Source organism: Saimiri boliviensis, chromosome 12, assembly GCF_048565385.1.
Source record: "Saimiri boliviensis isolate mSaiBol1 chromosome 12, mSaiBol1.pri, whole genome shotgun sequence".
Taxonomy (NCBI): Eukaryota; Metazoa; Chordata; class Mammalia; order Primates; family Cebidae; genus Saimiri; species Saimiri boliviensis.
The window spans coordinates 16,830,297-16,850,102 of NC_133460.1; the positions used below are offsets into that span (position 1 = coordinate 16,830,297).

General features: G+C 52.4%; 1 protein-coding gene across 3 annotated transcripts in view; it reads right to left on the minus strand.

The window, feature by feature from the left end:
- Positions 1 to 527: 527 nt before the first annotated feature.
- The window catches only part of SCNN1B (sodium channel epithelial 1 subunit beta), a 107,934-nt gene continuing 88,655 nt past the window's right edge, over positions 528 to 19,806 (minus strand). For all 3 annotated transcript variants that reach the window (XM_074381928.1, XM_074381927.1, XM_010340781.2), the window contains exons 5-13: positions 14,818 to 14,921; positions 10,327 to 10,490; positions 9,903 to 10,010; positions 5,979 to 6,096; positions 4,839 to 4,914; positions 4,486 to 4,543; positions 3,274 to 3,335; positions 1,641 to 1,716; positions 528 to 1,390 (exon numbers count right to left, since the gene is read on the minus strand). In XM_074381928.1, the coding sequence (XP_074238029.1) occupies positions 1,010 to 1,390; positions 1,641 to 1,716; positions 3,274 to 3,335; positions 4,486 to 4,543; positions 4,839 to 4,914; positions 5,979 to 6,096; positions 9,903 to 10,010; positions 10,327 to 10,490; positions 14,818 to 14,921 (1,147 nt within the window). In that variant the 3' untranslated portion in view covers positions 528 to 1,009. The remainder of the gene's footprint in view (positions 1,391 to 1,640; positions 1,717 to 3,273; positions 3,336 to 4,485; positions 4,544 to 4,838; positions 4,915 to 5,978; positions 6,097 to 9,902; positions 10,011 to 10,326; positions 10,491 to 14,817; positions 14,922 to 19,806) is intronic.

Here is a 19,806-nt window from a genome sequence, read left to right on the forward strand (position 1 = left end):
TGGCCTGCGCCTATAATCCCAGCTACTTGGGAGGCTGAGGCAGGTGAATCACTTGAGCCCGGGAGGCAGAAGTTGTAGTGAGCCAGGATTGTGCCACTGCACTCCAGCGTGGGTGACAAGAGCAAGACTCTGTTTCAATAAATAAATAAATAAATAAATAAGTTTTCTTATCTGAAATTCAAATTTAGCCAAGTAGCTTGATTGTTATCTGGCAACCCTGGAGCTGTGCCCCCACCACCCTTGGACTATGTGATTCTCCTGGGGGCCAAACTGGCTTCTGGTCTGGGCAGATGAGTTCAGTTGAGACCAATCAGAGCAGCCTATCTAGCTGGCCACACTGACGAGGTCAGAGATGGGCACATGACCCAGGCAGGGACCAATGAGCATCAGCCTGGGAGCTGACAGCGGAAGGAGGGGCTTGACACCCTTTTCCTTAAACCGGTTTGGGTCTCTCTCAAGCCAGCGTGAATGTCCTTCCACCATCAGGGCACCCCAGCTCCCCAGTCAAACAAAGAACACAGCTGGACTCAGTATTTTCTACTTTTATTTCCTAGAGTAAATCAGGTGTCACCTGGCAGGGCCCCCGCACCTGAAGCCCTTCCATCCTTCTACCACCCCTACCCCAGGGGCCAGCCGAGGCCAGGAAGGAGAAGACCACATGGCCATGTGCCTGTTCCTCTCTGGGGTGGACAGAGACTGGCACTGGGAAGGAAGTTGTCTGCCATCAGGAGAGGGTGTTCCGGGGGTTCTCCAGGCCTCGGCCAGGATCAGGATAGTCAGGGACGAGGGCAGGAACCACATGAAGACACCATTAGTTCCTGCATCATCTACCAGCACTGTGACCCTATGAAGCCCTTGGCCAGGAGCGGGCCTCTCTGTTGAAGGACACAGGCTCTGGCTTGGACAGCTACCCTTCTGACCCTTTGGAGAGGGCACCATCCAATGAGGCCTTGGGCAACACTCTTGGCTGCTCAGTGAGTTCGAGCCGCCGCGGTAGGCAGGGGCGGGGTTAGATGGCATCACCATCGCTTTCGGACTCGATGACATCCAATGGCTGCAGACGCAGGGAGTCGTAGTTGGGGGGTGGGGTGCCCGGGATGGGCAGAGCCTGCTCGCCGGGGTAGGGCCCGGTGTTGGGGCTGTGGGGCGCCGTGTCAGGCTGGAAGCTGAAGTTGGTGTGGGCCTCCACCAGCTCGGCCACGGTGGGCGGTGGGCCGGAGTAGCTGGCTTGGGCTTGCCGCTGCCGTAGGCTCTTGGCCAAGGCCACCAGCTTGATAATGGTGATCCACACAAAGTCGATGATGATCTCCCCAAACTCGATGAGGCACAGCACAGAGCCCCCCATCCAGAAGCCAAACTGGCCACCCAGATTTGAGAGCAGCCAGACGATCTGTGGGGAGTGGGGAGCTGGAGTGGGCTCAGGCCATACATTCTTGCCTGTAGCCCAGGCTCACAAGTTCCTGGGAGGTGGTTCTTGGGTGGGAACAGAAGGGGATGACCCTCTCAGTCCAGGGGAATAATTCAGGACCGCTTTAGGGATGTTCCTAATCCCTCCATAGGACTCAGAACCCTTCCCCTACCCTCAGGGTGCAGGGATGGGACAGGGCAGGGCTGGGGTATCAGGAGCCTCCCACACTCACGTTATTGGCTGCTGATTCTTCAATTGTGCGATAGTTAAATTCTTGGAAGTAGATGTTGAGCTTGACAATTCCCTTCCTGCAGGAGGCAGCAAGGTCAGGTCTAAGGTATCCCCCTTCCAGACAGACAGACAGACACACATATGCACACTTGCACACAGACACATGCACGCAAACTGCACACACATGCAGCCACACACCCATGCACACATGCACACATGCACACATGCACACATGCACACATGCACTCATGCACCCATGCACACATGCACACATGCACACATGCACACATGCACTCATGCACCCATGCACACATGCACACATGCACACATGCACACATGCACTCATGCACACATGCACTCACACACAGGAAGGCAGCCAAGGTGTCATCCGAGCCCTCCTCTACCTTAGCTGCTGTCATGCCTACCTCCATGAGTGGTGACGTCCAAACAAGAACTGGAAGCGCAGTCCTTCCCAACCCCTCTGAGCATCTCTGCCCAGCACCCTTCTATGGCCTCCTTTCCCCAACCCTTGCCGACAGCTCCCTACAAGACACTCTGGCCTGAGACAGCACAAAGATCTGCTCTGGGCTCCCGGATTTGTACCCTTAGGGTGGCCTGGGCTATATGCAGTGACTGCACAGAGCTCTTCACTGAGCCTTGAGTGCCTTCACTGCACCTGGGACAGAGAAGGGTGGCTGTCTGGGCTTCCGCTCCCACCCGATGGGCCTCAGAAAGGCTGTGCTGTCTCAAGCCTCCATGCTTTCAAGCTTTGTCTTCTGCCTGGACATTGGTGCCTCTTGTTATTTGAACAGCACTTAACTCCTCCTTGAAGAGTTCACTCAAAGCTACCTCCCTACTCAGACCTCCCTTATCTCTGAGGTAGACTGAGGCTCCTTCCCTGCTGCACTCCTAGAGTAGGGGGCTTGCATGGACCCTCCTCTCCTTAAGCCCTTTTGGCATATATTTGCCCCCTAGACTCATGCTAGCTTGAACCGTGTGTCTTTCTTGTGCTCAACTAGTGTTTGTGTTGAGTGGATGGAGAGATCCATGAATGGTTGGAGGACGGCTGGGTGTGTGGGTGGGAGAATGGAAGGGTGGGTGGTGGAGGATGCATGGATGGAGGACGGCTGGGTGTGTGGGTGGGAGAATGGAAGGGTCAGCGATGGAGGATGCATGGATGGAGGACGGCTGGGTGTGTGGGTGGGAGAATGGAAGGGTGGGTGGTGGAGGATGCATGGATGGAGGACGGCTGGGTGTGTGGGTGGGAGAATGGAAGGGTCAGCGATGGAGGATGCATGGATGGAGGACGGCTGGGTGTGTGGGTGGGAGAATGGAAGGGTGGGTGGTGGAGGATGCATGGATGGAGGACGGCTGGATATGTGGGTGGACGCAGGATGAATAGATGGCTGGGTGGATGGAGAGTGACAGAGGTTCCCCCTTAGAGGGTGTTAGACTCAGAGTCCCCGTGGCTGCCTTTCCTCTTTTTCACTCCCAGCGCCTCCTCCTCAAGGCTTGCTCTGGGATGTGACCCATGTGGGAAGGTGTCTGAGGAGCTGTTCTGTGTCCGAACTCCTGCCCCAAGGTTCTGGTCCCTGCTTCCCTGTCTTCCCAGCCCCGCCCAGGCTCAGGCTCACCTGCTCAGGGTGATATTGGTGCTTTGGTCCCGCTCCTGAGACAAGACGTGGAAAATCCAGTCCTGGAACCCAAGAAGGTGGCTGCAAAAGTTGCCATCAGCAGCATCCCTCCCAGTCACGGCCCTGCTCCCTGGGGGAGGTAGACCACAGCCTTGCCCCTTCCTGAGGCCCCCGGGGAATCACAGTTTGGACGGGGAGCAGGAGGAAGGTTGTAGTGGAAGCTGTGGCTGCTGTTCTCAGGGAGAAGGGACTCAGGCCTCCAGACTCTTCCCCGGCAGGCCTGGCCTCCCTACCTGGCTCTTTCCCGCCTCTGGTTCTCACACTTCCTGCTCCCTCTGCTTGGAATTCTCCCCAGCTCTGCCTATGTTGGCTCAGCCTCTGCCTCCAGGTGTCAGCTCAAATGCCACCTTTTTAGAGAGGCCTTCCGTGACCATCTATCTAAGGTATTTTCCCAGAGGCCAGGCATGGTGGCTCACACCTGTAATCCCAGCATTTTTTGAGGCCTAGGTGGGAGGATCGCTTCAGGCCAGGAGTTCAAGACCAGCCTGGGCAACATAGCGAGGCTCCATCTCCGCAAAAAGTTTAACAATTAGCCAGGCCTGGTGGCATGTGCCTGTGGTCCCAGCTGAGGACTACAGCTGACGCAGGAGGATCACTTGAGCCCAGGAGTTCGAGGCTTCAGTGAGCCGTGATCACATCACTGTACTCAGCCTGGGCAATAGAGCAAGCCCCTGTCTCTAAAAATAAAAAATAAAGTAAAAATACAGAAATAAAGTCATTTCCCCCAGTTATCCTCTCCCATCACCTGTTTATTTCACAGCCACGATCACACTTTGAAATGATCTTATTTCTGTTTGTGATCTTGGCCCTCTCCTATTAGAATGTAAGCTCTATAAGGGCAAGGATTATGTCTGTCTAATAATGTGCTGTGTGCATAGCACAGCGCCGGGGAGAATATTGGTGGAAGGAAAGAAGGAAAGAAGGAAGGAAGGAAGGAAGGAAGAGGGAGGAAGGCAGGGAGGAGGAAGGGAGGAGGAAGGAAGCAAGAGAGGAAGGAAGGGAGGGAGGGAGCTAAGGAGGGAGGGAAAGAGAGGAAGAAAGGAGGGAGGGAAGAAAGCACCCCTTCCAAATTTCCAAATAGCCCCACATCTATGTCCAGACTTGTCCCCAGCCCAAAGCGTGGGCCAGGAGCTTGGCCCCCAACTGTCTCACCTCGGAGGCCTCAGAAGGCCAGTCAGCCATGGAGATGGTCATCTTGTACTGGGTGTCACTGAAAGAGAAGGCTAGCCCTGTTACAGTTGCTGCCGGTGGTGCCCCTCTGTGCCCGCCTGCCGCTGTGCCCACCTGCCTCTGTGCCCCCCTGCCTCTGTGCCTGCCTGCCACTGTGCCCACCTGCTGCTGTGCCCCCTGCCTCTGTGCCCGCCTGCCACTGTGCCCCCCGCCTCTGTGCCCGCCTGTCGCTGTGCCCACCTGCCGCCGTGCCCACCTGCTGCCGTGCCCGCCTGCCGCTGTGCCCCCCCTGCCGCAGTGCCCCCCTGCCGCTGTGCTCGCCTGCCTGGACTCACTTGCAGGACTTCTTGCACTTGCCGATGCAGGTCTCTCTCTGTGCCACGCTCATCTGCAGATCTGAGTAGCAATGGGCTGTGCAGGAGACAGAGAGGCGGCCAAGAGGTTTTGGGGGGCCTCCCAGGTGGCCCTGTCCCCTGCTGAGCCTCTGGCTAGCTCCTCTGCTCTCCTGGCCCTGTGGTTAGGTGCTGGGAGGAGTTGTCATGAAGAATCACTGCTCCCCACCCAGCCCCCGACCTCCAGCCCTTTCACCCCAGCCTGGCCTGGGGCCCAGCTCAGGGAGATCAGAGCAGCTTTCCCTTTGCTGGCCGTCCCCATCCCTGTCTGGCAGATGGAGTTATGAGGTCATGAACAAAGGGAAAGGGTGGGTGACTGGAAGGAATAAAGTTTTCCCGTTCAGTTTGTGTTGGTTTTAAGTGGTCAGGCTCCTGCTGACAGCATTCTTTACATTCTCTCTTTTACTTTGTGTGTGTGTGTGTGTGTGTGTGTGTAGAGACGGGGTTTTGCCATGTTGACCAGGCTGATCTTGAACTCCTGGCCTCAAGTGATCCTCTCACCTCAGCCACCCAAAGTGTTGGGATTACAAGCACGAGCCACAGCACCCTGCTGACAACATTCATCAGTGGTTGGACTCCAGACCACCATGCGAGTGCACAAAAGCCAGTGGGCACAAATGCAGACCCTGGAAGTGATTTGTGCCTGTGCATAAATCTACATACAGCAACCCATCGCAGTTACGAACGGCTCCTGTGCATTTGGACGCAAGCATGGAAATGCCTTTGCCCACCTGCATTTGGAACGAGTGCAGCACACACACGCCAGCAGCCACATGGCTAGGCTTGTGGATATGTGAGAGCAATTGTGTGGCACACAGACACAGGCTCGCAAGGACACATGCACCCCACTCCTATGTGTTTCAAGCCCACTCTTCATAAAATTGAGGGGTAGACAGAAGCCTGGGTTCCTGCAGAAACGGGTCGTGGGACGGGATTGTAGGAGGGACCTCAGACTGTGGAGGAGCTGCCCTGGGCACATCTCTGGGCTCTGCTGAGGGCACTGAGCTCTGCCCCCTCCTCCATGGTCAGTGCCTCTGTGGCCGCAGCTGGCTGGAGTGCCGATCCCTCTGTACCCCCACTCACCCCAGTCTGGGAAGTCCCGGTTGTTGCAGTACTTCTCCCCACGGGGCAGCGGGTACAGGTAGTGGCCACAGTTGCAGTTACGGATCATGTGGTCTTGGAAGCAAGAGCGAAGACAGGCCTGTAGCGGGGTAGGGGTTCATAAGGAGAGAACACAGGCACGGTTGGTGATGTCCCGATTCCAGCACTGGGAGTGTCCAGAGAAGTGATGCCCAGGTCAAGGGAGCTAGGGGAGCTGGCAGAGGTGCCCCAGGGCTGAGAAGCTGTGGTGAGATGACCAGCCTGCAGCTACGGACCCCACAGTCCTGAACGCTTTTGGCTTCATAGCAGGTCCCTGCACCCCACAGAGGGACCCAGGTCAGACCTCAGCATCCCAGGTCTCATCATTCAGAGCTGGGGTCCTCACCCCTCACTATGGGGAAGAGCGGGTTGCCCCTAATAATAAAGCCAATGCTTAGATAGCTCTGGTGATGAGGACGCCAGCCTCCTTCTGAGGACTTGACACAGATGCAGCCTGACAGGCCACCAAGGAAGCCAGGCAGGCTGACTCTGTGCTCCATCCTCCCAGAGGGAATTGCCCAGGGAAAGCCAGAAGGATGATCTCTGAGTGTCCTGACACACAGCCGATGACGGAGGAAGTGAGCGGCCTGATGGTCTGCAGAATGTCTCCTGGTGGGGCGAGGAAGAAGAAGTCTCCGGGGGCAGCCTCTGGGAGGCTGGAAGTGATGAGTCTCCACTCAGCCCCAAATACTGGGCTTTCAGGTCATTTTGACCTGGTTTCAGTCCACTCAGAGACCAACTATGTGTCCTAGGGCAAGTCATGAACCTCTGAGGCTGGGTTTACTCAGCTGAAACAGAGTGTGGATGACACCTGTCTCCTGAGGTTGAGAGGGAGGATTCAGGGCCACACCAGGTGCTCAGGAAGCGCTGGACGGAGGGAGGCAGCGGTTCTTGGTGTTTCATTGCCTATTCAGTTTCCTAGGTCCTGACTACCCTGGGCTCCTGGTTCCAGCCCGGGCCAGCTCCTCCCTCCCGCTCTCCGCTCAGCCCCGCCCTCCACACCTGCGCCCACATCCTCCTCTCCTGCTCCTCCTGCGGCTCCTTCCCAGGCCCCTATGTCCTGCCTTTCTCTTGCCCCTAATGAATCTAATATATATATAAATACATATATATGTATTTTTTTAAATTTTTTTATTTTTTTGAGATGGAGTCTTGCTCCGTCACTCAGACGGAGTGCAGTGGCGTGATCTTGGCTCAGCACAACCTTTACCTCCTGGGTTCAAGTGATTCTTTTGTCTCAGCTTCCCAAGTATCTGGGATTACAGGCACATGCCACCACACCCAGCTGATTTTTATAATTTTAGTAGAGATGGGTTTCACCATGTTGGCCAGGCTGGTCTCGAACTCCTGACCCCAGGTGATCCACCCACCTCGGCCTCCCAAAGTGCTGGGATTACAGGCATGAGCCATCGTGCCTGGCCCCTCCCCTGCCTTATTTTTTTGAGACGGAGTCTCACTCTGTCACCCAGGCTGGAGTGCAGTGGTGCAATCTCGGCTTATTGCAACATCCGCCTCCCAGGTTCAGGTGATTCTCCTGCCTCAGCCTCCCAAGTAGCTGGAACTACAGGTAGCCACCATGCCCAGCTAATTTTTTGTATTTTTAGTCGAGACAGGTTTCACCATGTTAGCCAGGATTATCTTGATCTCCTGACCTTGTGATCCCCCCGCCTTGGCCTCCCAAAGTGCTGGGATGACAGGTGGGAGCCACTGCACCCAGCCTCTTTTTTAATTTTCCTTTTTTTCGTTAGGCAGGGTCTCACTCTGTCGCCCAGGCTGGAGTGCAGTGGCATGATCATAACCCTGCCTCCTCAAACTCCTGGACTCAAGCGATCCTTCCGCCTCAGCCTCTGCGTAGCTGGGACCACAGACGTGCACCACCACGTCCCGCCAAGGTATTTTATATTCTTGCAGACCTCTCTGTCTCATCCGGAAAGTGAGAGTCCTTCCCAGGCCCTGTGATGGAAGCTGGGGTGGGCTCAAGCCTGCTCCTGGTTGGGGTGGGTGTGGGGATGTGCAGAGCTCCTGCAGGGCCTGCCTCTTGGCTAAGTTTTCTGGCCAGTGTGGCCACCACGCTGGAAGAAACAAGAGGCACGGTTCTCCTGGAATGAGGTTTTTGGGCTGGGGCCTTCTCCGTGTTTCCCACCTCCCCATACAGCCCTGTCTGTCCCTCTAGAGGTTCAGATGATGCCTAGAGTTCTCCATAATGGACAGAAGTGCCTCCAGTCAGGAAGCGGCCAAACCAGCCAGGCAATGGGTGGGCAGGCGGGCACCGGGAGAGTCATTTCCTATGACTAAAGGGAAAGAGCAAGCCATGCCATGCTCGGGGACCCAGACACTGAGGCAGGCACTGGGCTGCCCTCCTGTTATGCTTCCGTGTACTGATCTGCCAAGGCAGACTGGGCTGACAGAGAGAGTATCAGCGAGTGGTCATTTTTGTCACCTTGCAAGAATTCAGTCTGCCCTCTCCAAGGGAGCCAGGACTAGGGGCAGGTCTGGGATAACTCTGTTGATCAGGACAAGAGGGAAGCCTCCAGCTACAGCAAGGGGGATTGAGGACAGATACAAAGAGGGACTTCCAGTGGGTGCAGTGGCTCATGCCTATAATCTCAGCATTTTGGTAGGCCAGAGTGGGAGGATTGTTTGAGCCCAGGAGTTTGAGACCAGCCTGAGCAACATACCAAGATTCTGTCTTTGCAAAAATATTTTAAAATTAAGAAATTAGTCAGGTACGGTGGCTCATGCCTATGGTCCTGCTACTAGGGAGGCTGAGGCAAAAAGACTGCTTGAATCCAAGAGTTTGAGCCTGCAGCAAACTATGATGACACCATTGCACTTCAGCTTGGCCGACAGAGCAAGACCTGTCTCTCTTTTTTATTTTATTTTATGATTTTATTTATTTTTGAGACAGAGTCTTACTCTGTTGCTCAGGCTGGAGTGCAGTGGTAAGATCTCAGCTCACTGTAACCTCTGCCTCCCGGGTTCACCAATTCTCTTGCCTCAGCCTCCCAAGTAGCTGGGACTACAGGCATGTGCCCCCATGCCTGGCTAATTTGTGTGTGTGTGTGTGTGTGTGTGTGTGTGTGTGTGTGTGTGTGTATTTTTAGTAGAGACAAGGTTTCACCATGTTGGCCAGGCTGATCTCGAATTCCTGACCTCAAGTGATGCACCCACCTCAGCCTCCCAAAGTGCTGCAATTACAGGTGTGAGCCACCATGCCCAGCAATCTCTTAAGAAAAAAAAAAAAAAAAAGGACTTCTCAGATAAACTGATGATGCATTTGCACTGGGGTCTGTAAATCCCAATTTCCTCATTGGTAAAATGGGAATGGGAATGATAATAGCATCTACATCTTAGGGTTGTTGTGAAAGTTAAATGATGTAATATATATGTAAATTACTTACAACAGTGACTAACACATGGTAAGCCTGCTATTATTAGTTCATCAGTACATGCTGCTGTCACAGGTAGATTACGGATTCATGGGGGTAGGGACTGAAGGATTAAATGACGATGGAATTTGTACCAGCACTTAGCATCGCATCTCACACGAAATGAGAGCTTGATGGTGTTAGCTGCTGCTTTTTGTTTTCATCTTGGGAAACCCCAGAGTAAGATCCCTATAATCCCCTGGGCATGCCCAAGGGTGCACCTGCCCAAGTGGAGATGAGAAGTGGGCAGTCCTAGGCCCTGGTGAGAGAGCCCAGGAAAGTGACTGGTCCTGCAGGCCCAGGGTGCAACGTGGTCACGGACAAAAGCCCAGCAGAGCCAGCCTTGCTGGGGCCAGCTCTCCTGGAGGACTGAGGCCTCGGCCCCATAAACCTGGACTGCCCCCCGCTTCCCCACAGGAAGCATGCACCATCTTCCCACCTGGATGGAGTAGGTCGTGTTGTAGTCACTGTAGAAGTTTGGGATGGGGACCTCGGAGCCGTTCACGGTGCACTGGCTGTAGGGCTCTCCCATGCGCTGCAGCTTGTCCTGCGTTTAGAGGGGTTGCTTGAGGGGGTCCTTGGTCACCCCAGGAAGCCCCTTCTGCACCTCCTTCCATCAAGGATGTGGGGTGGGGGATGTTGAGAGGGGACAGAGGGCTGTAGACCCCTGCAGGCACCAGACGGAGCGCCAGAGGCTCACCTTCCCCTAAGGCTTGGCCACCCTGGGGTGTTCCAGACAAAAGGAAGGCCGGCCAGGCAGGGCTTCTTCCGGATCCCCTCTTCCCAGGCCAAGGGAAGTTGGCCCTGGACAAGTGGGCTCCCACCCTCAGACCCTTTAGGGCTTCCCTGGGCTCTGGCCATACCACAAGTACCCCGATGGACGTCTCCGTCCCCGACATGGCATAGATGCCCTCGTCTCTGATGAAGGGGTACGACCTTTGCTCGTGAAGCATCAGCCTGACCCCGGCCGTGGACGTGAGGAAGGGGACGTAGTCTTCCTGGCCTATGTCCAGGATCAACTTCAGGCCTGTGCGGAGGGTGAGGTGAGGGCTGCCTGAACTTGCTCCTGAGGCAGAAAGGAGACCCCACTACCCACTTCCCCAAGCTCCCTCCAGCCAGGGGACCTCCAGGGACCACCAAGGAGGCTGGCTCCGCTTTGCAAACACTCAGTCCTCAAATACTGCTTGCCTTCTGCAAAGCCCCTGTCAGCTCCCAGGCAGGCTCTGACGTAGCCTCCTCACTGTGATCTCTTTTCTGATCAGTAGGTAGATCTTTGGAGGCACAGCACGGCCACGGCCCACCCACAACACCCTGCCTCACACCACAGGTGCCCTCGCTGTCCCTGCTCCATGCCTCTGAGCTTCTGCACGCTTCCTTCTGCTGTGCCTTTGCACATGCTGTTCCTTCACTATAGAATGCTGTTCCTTGTTCTGGAGTGCAGTTCCCTCTCTCTGGATTGCTGTCTCTGCCCCTTCCTTTCCCCTAGAAACACATGCTCTTCCTTCAGATCTCAGCCGGTATCACTTCCTCCAGAAGCCTTCCCTGACGGCTCAGACGAGGTCTCAGGGTCTTGGCTGTATGCTCTCCTAGCCCCAGAGCTTTCCGTCCAAGTACCTGCCTCATTGGTGTGATTCTTCTTTTATTGTCTGTCTTCCTTCCCCACTTGACTGTTCTCGAGGGAAGGGACTGGACCCAATCTCCCAGGCATGACAGTCCTGAGCTACATGGAGTTGAGTCCCTCTGGTTAGGACAGTAAGGGCTAGTTGGGCACTTGCTCCTTGCTGGGTGCTGTGCTAAGGACTTCATTAAGCATGAGCTCTTCAGACAGGCGTGGTGGCTCACACCTGTAATCCCAGCACTTTGAGAGGCTGAGGTGGGCAGATCACTTGAGGTCAGGAGTTTGAGACCAGCCTGGTTAACGTAGCGAAACCCTGTCTCTACTGAAAAATACAAAAATTAGCCAGGAATGGTTGGCCATGCCTGTAATCCCAGTTACTCAGGAGGCTGAGGCAGGAGAACTACTTGAACCTGGGAGACAGAGGTTGCAGTGAGCCGAGATGATGCCACTGCACTCCAGCCAGGGCAACAGAGCAAAACTCAGTATCAAAAAAGAAAAAAATAAATAAAACAAATACAAAAGTTAGCTGGGCATTGTGGCATGTGCCTGTAATCGAGCTACTTGGGAGGCTGAGTCAGGAGAATCGCTTGAACCCAGGAGGTGGAGGTTGCAGTGAGCCAAAATTGCGCCACTGCACTCCAGCTTGAGCGAGAGAGCAAGACTCCGTCTCCAAAAATGAAATGAAATAAAATAAAATAAACACGAGCTCCTTGGATACTCACAAGGGCCACATGACGTAGGTACTAGTATTGTCTCCATTTTACAGATGGGAAAACTGAGGCACAGAGAAGTGAAGGGACTTGTCTGAGGTCTTCCAGTGAGGAAGTGCTTTTGCTGTTCTTCTGATACAGCAGCTGGCTCCCTGACTGTACTCATCTGCCTCGGGGAGTAAGTTGACTGGCACCTCTGTGACAGTGCTTTCAGAAGCACAAGGCTAGGTGAAAGACACTCAGCTCACCTGTCCCCCTCTTGGCCAGTGGCCCCGATGGTCACTGAATGACAGCCAGCCTCTTGGTGGCTGCAGAGGTCAGAACCTGAGAGGGAGGAGGGGTCCACTCCCACCTGTGCCCAGCTCACAAGCCTAAAAGTCACAGCAAACCTGGGTCCACCAGTTCTTTTCTAGGGGACAGTGCAACACATGAGCCCCGAGGGAGGGGATCCGCCATCCATCATGCCCCACTTCCTCACTTCCATAGACTCCTTCAGCTTCTCTCTGTGTGTTTCTATCTTTCTTTAAGAACTGTACAGCCTCGGTCGGGCGAGGTGGCTCATGCCTGTAATCCCAGCACTTTGGGAGGCCGAGGTGAGTGCATCACCTGAGGTCAGGAGTTCAAGACCAGCCTGACCAACATGATGAAACCCCGTCTCTACTAAAAATACAAAAAATTAGCTGGGCGTGGTGGCGCCCACCTATAATCCCAGCTACTTGGGAGGCTGAGGCAGGAGAATTGCTTGAACCAGGGAGGCAGAGGTTGCGGTGAGCCAAAATCATGCCATTGCACTCCAGCCTGGGTGACAGAACAAGACTCTGTCTCAAAAGAAGAGGAGGAAGAAAGAAAGAAAAAGAAAGCAAGAAAGAGAAAGAAAGAAAGAAAAACTCCCAGCACCACTTTGAGAGGGCAAGGAGGGCAGATTGCTTGAGCCCAGGAGTTCGAGACAGCCTGGGCAATATGGTGAAGCCTCATCTCTACAAACAATTAGCCAGGCATAGTGGTGCACGCCTGCACCACTAGGATCACCTGAGCCTAGGAGGTCGAGGCTGCAGTGAGTTAGATCACGCCACTGCACCGGCAACAGAGTGAGACCTTGTCTCAAACAACACCAACAAAACAGGCTGGGCGCGGTGGCTCACGCCTGTGATCCCAGCACTTTGAGAGGCTGAGGTGGGTGGATCACAAGGTCAAAAGATTGAGACCATCCTGGCCAACGTGGTGAAACTCTGTCTTTACTAAAAATACAAAAATTAGCCAGGTGTGGTGGTGGGCGCCTGTAATTCCAGCTACTCGGGAGGTGGAGGCAGGAGAATTGCTAGAACCTGGGAGGTGGAGGTTGCAGGGAGCCAAGATCATTGCACAATAGCCTGGGTGACAGAGCAAGACTCTAACTAAAACAAACAAACAAACAAAAACAGCTGGGCATGGTGGCTTATGCCTGTAATCCCAGCACTTTGGGAGGCAGAGGCAGGCAGATCACGAGGTCAGGGGTTCAAGACCAGCCTGACCCACATGGTAAAACCCCGTCTCTACTTAAAAATACAAAAACTAGCCAGACGTTGTGGCGCGCACCTGTAATCCTAGCTACTTGGGAGGCTGAGGCAGGAGAACTGCTTGAACCCTGGAGGCAGAGGTTGCGGTGAGCCGAGAGTGTGCCATTGCACTCTAGCCTGAGGAACAGAGCGAGACTCCATCTCAAAAAAAAAAAAAAAAAAAAAAAAAAAAAGGAAAGGAAAGGAAAAAAAAAAGAACTGTATGGCAGAGAGACAGAGGGACTAAGACTAAGAATAAGCATTATGTATTTGTTTTCCTTTTCTAACTTGTGTGAATATAAGTGCAGCTTTGTTACATGGAGTTTTGTACAGTGGTGAAGTCTAGCCTTTAGTGTAATCATCACTAGAATCATATATACTGTACCCACTAAGTAATTTCTTGCCCCTCACCCGCCTCCTACCCCCCACCCGGCTAAGTCTCCAATGTCCATCCTTCCGTACTATGTCCACGTGTGCATGTCATTTAGCTCCCGCTTACAGGTAAGCACATGTGATATCTTTCTGTCCATGTATTAACTGCATGATCCTGGACAAGTTGTTTTAAAACTGCTCAGAATACCCAGCATATATGGAGCATTTCCTACTTCCTAGGCGGGTGAAACAGTTTACCACATTACATTGTAATGACTCACAAGGCATATACTATTTACTCATCATAATGGCCCACAATGTAGATACAATTTTAATGCTCTGCTCTACTACTATATATTAATCTATGCATGGGGAAACCAAGGCTTTGAGAAGGTTGGTCTGGAGCTCAGGAACGCCCTGTGATTGGTGGAGCTGCAGTGGTGTGATCATGGCTCACTGCAGCCTTGACTCCCCCAGATAAAGTGATCTTCCTGCCTCAGCCTCCCAAGTAGCTGGAACTATAGGTATGCACCACAATGCCTGGCTAATTTTTGTATTTTATTTATTTATTTTTATTATAGACGGGGTTTCACCACGTTGGCCAGGATGGTCTTGAACTCCCAACCTCACGTAATCTGCCCACCCTGGCCTCCCAAAGTGCTGGGATTACAGGCGTGAACTATTGCGCCTGGCCTAATTTTTGTATTTTTTTAAGAGATGGGGTTTTGCCATATTGCCCAGGCTGGTCTCGAACTCCTGGGCTTACACGATTGTCCCATCTCAGCCTCCCAAAGTGTTGAGATTACGGGCATGAGCCACCATGCTTGGCTGAGGCTTGAACTCTTGACCACTAAGCTGTGCTGCTTCCAAATCCTCACTTTGCTCATCAGCAAAATGGGAACACCGGTCGCTACCCCAGGGATTCTGAGCGTTGGGGGAGGGAACACCTGGCCTGGCCTCCTCTGGCACACAGTAGGGCCTCAGTAGTGGCCACTCCTCTTGATGCCAGCTTCAGTGCCCCCTCAGTCCCACCCTGCAACAGCTGACGGTCTTTCAGTCCCACATAGTGGGGGTGGTTAAAGGCTCATGGCTCTGGTCCCAGGATAAACCAAAACTCACCGAATTCAGTTCCAGGGTTGGCCGAAGGAAGTGCTTTCTCTGTCATGCCCCAGTTGAAGATGTAACAGTTACCATAATGAGGGTAGAAGATGGATGTGAAGTTCCTAAAAGAAACAGCGTCAGCTGCAGTGCAGGGACCACCACAGACAATGCCTCCCCCGACTGTCTACTGTTGGCCCTTCATTTCCTCCTTGGAGAGGCTCCAAAAGGGAGAGGCGAGCAACACATTCTGTCCATCCTCTTGCAGAAACCAGAGAGGGGATTCCCCGGCTCCCTTGGGAAAGTGGGAGGAGGGAGTTTCTCTGGAGTTGCTGCTAAGGCTCTCTGGTTTAGCCATGAGTTATGAAAAAGAACTTTCTGGCTGGGCATGGTGGCTCACACCTGTAATCCCAGCACTTTGGGAGGCCGAGGTATGAGGATCGCTTGAGGCCAGGAGTTTGAGACCAGCCTGGGCAACACAGTGAGACCCTCATGTCTACAAAAAATATAAAAATTAGCTGGGTGTGGTGGTGCATGCCCGTAGTCCCAGTTACCTGGGAGGCTGAGGTGGGAGGATCGCTTGAGCCCAGGAGTTCGAGGCTGCTTGGGCTATGAGGTTGTGCCACTGCACTCCATCCTGGGTGACAGAGTGAGACTGTCTTTAAAAAAAAAAAAAAAAAAAAAAAAAAAAAAAAAACAGAAAAAAAGAAAAAGAAATCTTTTTTTGGTGAGATGGAGTTTCGCTCTTGTCACCCAGACTGGAATGCAATGGCACCATCTCTGCTCACTGCAACCTCTGCCTCCTGGGTTCAAGCGACTCTCCAGCCTTAGCCTCCTAAGTAGCTGGGATTACAGGCGCCCACCACCATGCCCGGCTTATTTTTGTAATTTTAGTAGAGATGGGGTTTCACCATGTTGGCCAGGATGGTCTTGAACTCCCAACCTCAGGTCATCTGCCCACCTCGGCCTCCCAAAGTGCTGGGATTACAGGCATGAGCCACTGCTCCTGGCCGAAAAAGAACTTTCTTAGATATTTTCATCTGTCTCACATAAGCCTTAAAAGAGACATGTCCTCACCCCAGGAACCTGTGAATGTGACCATATTTGGAAAAACGGTCTTGGCAGATGTGACTAAAGATCTTGAGATGAGGTCATCTTGGATTATCCAGGTGGACCCTAAATCCAATGACAAGTGTCCTTAGAAGACACAGAAGCAAAGGCAGATACAGAGGCGAAGCCCATTGAAGACCGACGCAGAGGTCTTCAGACACCAGCTGAGGAACGCCTGGACCCACCAGAACGCTCAGGGGAGAATTCCTGCTTGCCTCTTCTGTTGACTGGTGTGCTGGAGTTCAGACTCTGTTCTGCCAACATGCATGTTCTCAAGTCTCCAAAGGAAGCAGCTTTTGAAAAAATCTCTCTTGATGTTTTTATGTTGTTCTTTTTTTATTTATTAAAAATAAGAGGAGGCTGGGAATGGTGGCTTATTCCTGTAATTCCAGCACTTTGGGAGACCAAGGCAGGAGGATCACTTGAGACCAGGAGTTTGTTTGTTTGTTTGTTTGTTTGTTTTGAGACAGAGTCTCCCTCTGTTGCCCAGGCTGGAGTGCAGTGGCACAGTCTCAGCTCACTGCAGCCTTCTCCTCCTGGGTTCAAATGATTCTTCTGCCTCTGCCTCCTGAGTAGCTGGGATTACAGGCATCCACCATCACACCCAGCTAATGTGTGTATTTTTAGTAGAGACAGGGTTTCACCATGTTGGCCAGGCAGCTGCTCTTGAACTCCTGACCTCAGGTGATCCACCCACCTTGGCCTCCCAAAGTGCTGGCATTACAGGTGTGAGCCACTGTGCCCAGCTGAGCCCAGGAGTTTGAGACCAGCCTGGCCAACATATTGAGATTCCTGTCTCTACGGAAAAAAAATAAGACAGGAGTGATGTGGTGGCGAGTGTCTGTAGTCCCAGGTACTTGGAGGGACACCTGATGTAGGAGGATCACCTGAGCCTGGGGAGATTGAGGCTGTAGTGAGCTGTGGTTGCACCACTGCACTCCAGCCTCGGCAACAGAGTGAGACCCTGTATCAGATAAATAAATAAATAAATAAATAAATAGTAAAAAATTAAAAATAAAAACAGGAAAGAATGAGAGTAAGTACATCAAATGATGCATACACACAAAAAATCCCCTGCCATGCAATATTGTCTTTGAAGCCTTAGGATCCACAGCAAACATTCACTGATAGACTTTTTTTTTTTTTTTTTTTTTTTTGAGACGGAGTCTTGCTCTATCACCCAAGCTGGAGTGCAGTGGCATGATCTTGGCTCACTGCAACCTCTGCCTCCCGGATTCAAGCAATTCTCTGCGTCAGTCTCCCAAGTAGCTGGGATTAGAGGTGCCCGCCACCACGCCCGGCTAATTTCTGTATTTTTAGTACAGATGGGGTTTCATCATCTTGGCCAGGAGGGTCTTAAACTCCTGACCTCATGATCCACCCACCTTGGCCTCCCAAAGTGCTGGGATTACAGGCGTGAGCCACCACGCCCGGCCTCATTGAGCTACTTTTATGGGCCAGACCTGTGTTGAATCTTTCCGTATACATGATCTCATTTAATTCTCAAAATAACCCTAGGAGGTCAGGTGCAATCTTCCCGTTTTCAGATAAGAAAGCCATTTCCTGCATCTTTTGTCTCAGCCTGTCGACTTGCAGAATGACTTGGTTCAGGGCAGGCTGTGAAATGGGATATGGGGGCCGACCCCAGCTCCGCCACTGTCAACAGATTTGAGCTGCTTACTCAACCTCTGAGCTTGGGTTTCCTCAATGGCACAAGGGGAAGCAGGAAGAAACCACATTTTTCCACCCAGTAAATGTTTGTCAAGTTGGGTGCTGGGCTAGGGACACAGAGAACAAGACAGGGCTGACTTTTGCAGCTTCCAGTGTGGCAGAGGACAGAGAATGGAGTCCTGTCAACCCCCTCTCCTTCCAAGATGTCCCTCCCTTCCCTCCCTCCCTCTTTTTCTTTCTTTTAAGATTAAGTCTAGCATCACCCAGGCTGGAGTACAGTGGTGCGATCTTGGCTCACTGCAGCCTCCGCCTCCTGGGTTCAAGTGATTCTCCTGCGTCAGCCTCCTGAGTAGCTGGGATTACAGGCACCCATCACCATGTCCAGTTAGGTTTTTTTTTTTTTTTTGAGACGGAGTTTTATTCTTTTACCCACGCTGGAGTGAAGTGGTGCCCTCTCAGCTCACTGCAACCTCCACCCTCCAGGTTCAAGTGATTCTCTTGCCTCAGCCTCCTGAATAGCTGGCATTATAGACACCTGCCACTATGACCAGCCAATTTTTGAATTTTTAGTAGAGATAGGGTTTCACTATGTCGGCCAAGCTGGTCTCAAACTCCTGACCTCAGGGGATCACCCTCCCAAAGTGCTAAGATTACAGGTGTGAGCCATCATGCCTGGCCTAATTTTTGTATTTTTAGTAGAGATGGGGTTTCACTATGTTGGCCAGGCTGGTCTTGAACTCCTGACCTCAGGTGATCTGCCCACCTCAGCCTCCCAAAGTGCAGAGATTACAGGTGTGAGCTACCGCACTGGGCTCCAAGATGTGACTTTAGTCTGTTCACCCGTCTCCACCTCTGACGCTCAAGCCACCAGCATCGCATGTCTGGATTCTTGCTGGAGCCTCCACCTCTGCTCATCCTTGAAGTCTTCCCTCACTCCTTTTCTAAGACCCCTCCAAAGGCTTCATCACTCCCAGAATAAAGTACGGACTTTTGGAGGCTAGGCAGGTGGATTGCCTGAGCTCAGGAGTTCACGATCAGCCTGGGCAACAAAGTGAAAACCCGTCTCCACTAAAATACAAAGAAAAAAAAAAAATTAGTTGGGCATAGTGGTGCACCACCTGTAGTCCCAGCTACTCAGGAGGCTGAGGCAGGAGACTCGCTTGAACCCGGGAGGCAGAGGTTGCGATGAGCTGAGACCGTGCCACTGCACTCCAGCCTGGGTGACAGAGCGAGGGTTGGTCTCCAAAAAGGAAAGAGAGAGAGAGAGAGAGAGAGAGAGAGAGAGAGAGGCAGAGAGATACAGAGAGAGAGAGAGAGAGAAAGAGAGACAGAGAGAGACACAGAGAGATACAGAGAGAGAGAGAGAGAGGAAGGAAAGAAAGAGAAAGAAAGAAAGGGAAAGAAGAAAGAAAAAAGAAAAGAAAGAAAAGGAGAAAGAAAGAAAGAAAAGAAAAGGAAAGAGAAAGAAGGAGAATAAAGTGCAAAGTCCCTATGTGGCCTTCTAAGTCTTGTTCCCTACACTCCAGCGACACTCTACATGTTTCCAAACTCAAGGCTTTTGCCTCTGTTGTTCTTCGTGCCTGGAATATTCTCTAAATGGCTCTTCAGACACTGGCTTCTCCCCGTCCTTCAGGTTTTATCTGCTCTGAGACCTCTCCTGAACTCCTACGCAAAGTGATGGACTTGAACGATTAGTTAATGGTACTTTAATAGTAATAGACTTCTCTACCTAGTTACTCTGTATCTTTTCCACCATTATTTATTTATTTATTCATTCATTCATTTATTTTGAGATGGAGTTTCGCTCTTGTTGCCCAGGCTGGAGTGTAGTGATGTGACATCAGCTCACTGCAACCTCTGCCTCCCTGGTTCAAGTGATTCTTCTGCCTCAGCCTCCTGAGTAGTTAGGATTACAGGCATGCACCACCATGAGTGGCTAATTTTTGTATTTTAAATAGAGATGGGGTTTCACCATGTTGGTCTGGCTGGTCTTGAACTCATGACCTCAGGTGATCCACCTGCCTCGGCCTCCCAAAGTGCTAGGATTACAGGCATGAGGAACCACCCCTGGCCCTTCTACCAGTTTATTATCTTCTTTGTCAGATACATCAGAATCTGAAATCATCTTTCTTTCCTTTTTTTTTTTCCGTAGAGACAGGGTCTCACTCTGTTGCCCAGACTGGAGTGCAATAGCACGATCATAGCTCACTGCAACCTCAAACTCCTAGC